The sequence below is a fragment of the Lactuca sativa genome, chromosome 6 (genome assembly GCF_002870075.4).
Source record: "Lactuca sativa cultivar Salinas chromosome 6, Lsat_Salinas_v11, whole genome shotgun sequence".
In the NCBI taxonomy this organism is placed as follows: Eukaryota; Viridiplantae; Streptophyta; class Magnoliopsida; order Asterales; family Asteraceae; genus Lactuca; species Lactuca sativa.
In genome coordinates this window covers 161,519,708-161,524,256 of record NC_056628.2, presented here as the reverse complement: position 1 = coordinate 161,524,256, position 4,549 = coordinate 161,519,708, and the positions used below count along the sequence as shown (strand labels likewise).

Here is a 4,549-nt window from a genome sequence, read left to right as displayed (position 1 = left end):
TTAGGTGGATTGGGTTCATGGATTTCTTTTTGATAGTGTGTTAAAGATATCGAGTTGATTGGTATGGGATGATCATGGATAGAAGGTTAATAGGGCCGCAATATGGAGGGTAGCGATGAAGGCTAGATGATACTTAGAAGGGCAAGAGGTAACTTTGGCAAGAAATTATATTTAAGCTTTGTTTCTTCGTCATTCGTCATAACCCTCTCTCTCTCTCTCTCTCTCTCTCTCCTATGAGCTTTCATTATAGTATGCAAGTTACTCATTATATACGTTCGACGTTTCTACAATCATTTGGTTATGTTTGTCTTTGTAATAATTGTTACGTATAGGTGTGTTTGAAGTTTATGTATTTTGTTTTGCTTTGAGATTGTTTCTGTAAAAGACTTTTTTTTTATGATTCAATTTTTTTTTTCTGGAGTAAAACTATGTATCCTGAATAGAAACATAAATTAAGCTTTCATTCCTTTTACCACGTTCCATTACATATAAATCACGCGCTGTAACCAACAATTTTTGGATCCCATTTCCCCATTATATGCGAGCTACACGTCTCTTTTACAACTTCATCCACGACTTTCTTTGAAACACCACTGTTGCATATGTTAGCGAATGTTCGTGTATGTTTCATGCCATACTGAGTCAATGATCCACAGTGTGTCTCAAATGTTCGAACCTTAATCAGTCAAAAGTTCAAAACGTTAATAGATGACCAAAAAAAAACTTAGGAAAATCATGTTAAAAGAAATAAAAAGTTCAAATTTAACTTTCCACCATGGATTTAAGACATTCCCAATCATCCACAAGGGGCAACCCTCCCCCCCTCACTGATCTGTGTCGGGAGCCTAACAAATAGCTGCTGATCATGTCGACACTTCTATCCAAATGTACTCTATACACCTTTATTTCATTGATTTTCTTTAGTAGTTCCTTCTTTTGTGATTCTTCTGTGGATTTCTTATACTGCACAATATGAATTTCGCATCACTTCATTTTTGCATAGTTATTTTGAAATTTTTATATCTATTTGAATTCTACTTCTTTCTAGGTACAAAATTCCATGCATACCTTTTGCCACATGGAATAAAGATCAGCATTTCTCTGGTCAACAACGCCCATGGAACTGAAATATGAACCTGGATTCACAGACAAATTCCTTGGAATTGAACCTTGATAAACTGAAACAGTCTCATTATTTATGCGTAGAGTTCCATATTCCATCACATGTGATCCCTCGTACGAATTGTTGTTGTATGTTCTCTTCTTCACCTACAAACATTTTGTGTGACTTTGTTCAAGGGAATTGTATCCTCTTTGTATCTTAAAAAGCCATTAATTGAAGATTAAATCAAGAAAACGGAAGAAATCTTAATACCAATACCTTCAAATATTGTTGTTTCAATGTTTCATGCCTCAAATCCTCTGACTCGCTAAGAACCAAAACGCCAAACAAGGTTAATAAGTAATCAAATCAACAACGTTCATCAATCACTATATGAAATTAAAGTCATTTTGCTATGTTGTTATGGGTTTCTAATCAAATGAAACTATATTAATTTCATATTGGAGAAAAAGAAAATACCTGTCTTCCATCCATGAAATGCTGTATAAATCACCTAAGCAAGTATCGAACTCCGGAGGTGAGGGAGGCTTTGTATCATGACAATATGTGGCCCAACTATTCTCAATTGAATTTGATGCGGTTGTCACATAAATGTTTAGATCTTCGGGCAACAAACCTTCGAAAATACTTCCACCTTCACATGCTTCTACGTATATAACCTACGTTTACACTCAAATTATTATTTAATTTGTCATGATCAACCATAGGCTATAACCAATTGCGAAATTACGATTTACCATTTCATCATATGTACTTCTCGCATGCATTGTTTTCAGAACTTTGATCAAATCATTCGCATAAACAAAAGGCGTGTTTGGCATCCCTATGGTAATTAGAAGGAGAAATATGTTAATAAATTAATATAAATTAGATGCAACTTAATTTGATCTTCTTCAAATGTAACAAAAGGTTGAAAAGTGATACCAAGAATTCCAGGGCCTCCATGATCAGAGTAATATATGAAGATTTTGTCGTTACGATTGCTTGCTACAACTTTCCCGCTTCCACCTTTAACAGCTGTTTTATTTCCAAGAAGCACAGCGTACAAATTGGCTGCGGTTACACTTTTACCAGTGTAATCCTAACACAAATTTATGTTTGAATATTAAAAATTGTTATGTGATTAGATTCAAGTGGTTCATACGTCGTGTTAAACACTATTCACAATTGAGGTTATAAGGTGTTTGGATGAAAAAATTGTAAAAGACCAGATTGTGTATCAACTGTTTGAAATATTGATAATCAAATAATGGTTGATTGAATGATTGCCAAATAGTAATTAGTAATAGGTTAATTAGTATTTATAATGACAAAATAATTTAGAAATTTTGGATTTATAAGAAAATAAGAAAAATAATAAATTATTAAGATTGATTTTTTTTTTATCTTTTAAATTTAAATAAATAAACAAAATAAACCTATCATCTGTACAGCTTCACATAAAAATAATTTGTGGTAAGAATTATTAAATATGAAAAATATGCATCTATAATCTCATCATTTATCTTTTTTAATTATGATAGAATTATGAATTAAGAAAATCCGATTTTATTTATTAATAAATCTCTCTATAATCTCATCATTTACCTTTTTTTATTATGACAAAATTAAGACTAGGAAATGACAATTTATTATTTAATAAATGGGATATATATAGTAATTAAAGTCTTAATTTCATCGATTTGATATGAAAATCATAAACTTTATTTGTTTGACAATAAAGTCTTAACTACCGGCAGTTTTTGACACTTTTAGCATTTTTTTCTGGCTAACCGGTAATTTAGACTTTTTGTTAAAAAAAAATAATGTTTATGACTTTTTTGTCAAATCGTAAATTAGGACTTTACTGTAAAAAAAAATAAAGTTTAGCACTTTCTTATCAAATCGTTGAAAATATTGGGATATTAGTGTATATATCCCTTTTTTGGTTAGAAATTTAATGGTACGATAATCTTTAAGCATAAGAGTCATTAAAATCTGCTTTAGTGAGCTAGATTCAATTGAAATCTTTAATGTGTGCTTTTTGTTAAATAGTTTTTTTAATCCCAACAAACCAATATCTATTTTTCTTACCATCATCATTTTTACCGTGATACAATCTCGATTAGGGTGTGAATGAGGGGAATACGTAAGAAGGGCAATTTCATTTTTTTTTTGGTTTCTTAGTTCTTCATTTACCTTGAATTATCGTCTTTAAAAAACGAGTTACGAAACTATCTATTTTTCTGATAATAGATGAAAAGTACTTTAAATAGTGTAAAAAGGAGTTGTAAATATGTAATTTCCTTTTTTTTTTAATATTGCACATCCAAACACTCACTAGTAAAATTTGAGACAAGAATTTATAGTTAACAAATAGTACCTTTGGCACACCTGCATAGACATCAGAGCCTTTGGGGTTGTTGATTATCACACCAGGCCTTGGGTTGCTTGGATTATTAGCAATGTCATCATACATGAAGACAATTATGTTTTCATCTTTCAACCCACCCCGGGAAAGTATTTGATACGCATGACAAACATCGGCCTAAATTGATTACACATATAATATGTTATCTTATATTTTTTTTTCTTAAATCTTTTAACACACAATCATAAATGAGTCCATTAAAAATGATCATAATTAACAAATAAACAAAAAACTAAATGAAATAGTCACCTGATGCCGATAGTTATCGTACCCTTTTGAACCAGCGACCAGAATGGCCCATATCGTGCTATTGCGTTCTTGCTTATAATTAGTAGACCTAAACATACCGAACATGTTATGCCCACTAGCTTCAGAGAATCGTATCACAAGAAAAATTACAAGTAACAAGTTGAATTGGAAAACCATGGTCCACTTCGCCATACAAAGGAAAGAGTGATGAAGAAAACAAAAAGATCGATATTAGAAAATGTGAATGTGCTAGGAAATGATAATTCTAAATGTTGTTATTTGTTATTACCCTCTCTCTCTCTCTCTCTCTCTCTATATATATATATATATATATATATATATATATATATATATATATATATATGTGTGTGTGTGTGTTAATGTGAAAGTATATAATTAAACAATATAACATAATATTACGTGTATTATGTGTATATAACATTATGCACATTACCTTTTATATATATATATATATATATATATATATATATATATATATATATATATATATATATATATGTGTGTGTGTGTGTGTGTGTATGTGAGTGACAATATATAATTAGACAATAAAACATAATATTGTGTGTATTATGTGTATACACTACAAGAAATACACTCATCGAAAATCCACATCCTTCCTCTTCAAATGAGTGAGGGGTATCATAATTTTGGAGAAATTCTGAATAAATCTCTGGTAGTATCCTGCCAGACCCAAGAAACTCTTGATCTCTAAGGGAGATTTCATAATCTCTATCACACCGCAAACC

The 4,549-nt window shown here is 30.7% G+C and overlaps 1 protein-coding gene across 1 annotated transcript; it reads right to left on the bottom strand.

Annotated features, from left to right (window-relative positions):
- Window positions 1-429: 429 nt before the first annotated feature.
- Window positions 430-3,959, bottom strand: LOC111903828 (vacuolar-processing enzyme beta-isozyme). The gene is made up of 9 exons (XM_023899575.2): window positions 3,783-3,959; window positions 3,486-3,650; window positions 2,048-2,204; window positions 1,861-1,946; window positions 1,583-1,782; window positions 1,382-1,430; window positions 1,069-1,269; window positions 775-963; window positions 430-676 (listed from the first exon to the last, which is right to left on the bottom strand). The coding sequence occupies exons 1-9, from the start codon at window positions 3,957-3,959 to the stop codon at window positions 494-496; spliced, it is 1,407 nt and encodes a 468-aa protein (XP_023755343.1). The 3' UTR covers window positions 430-493.
- Between the last annotated feature and the right edge of the window lie 590 nt (window positions 3,960-4,549).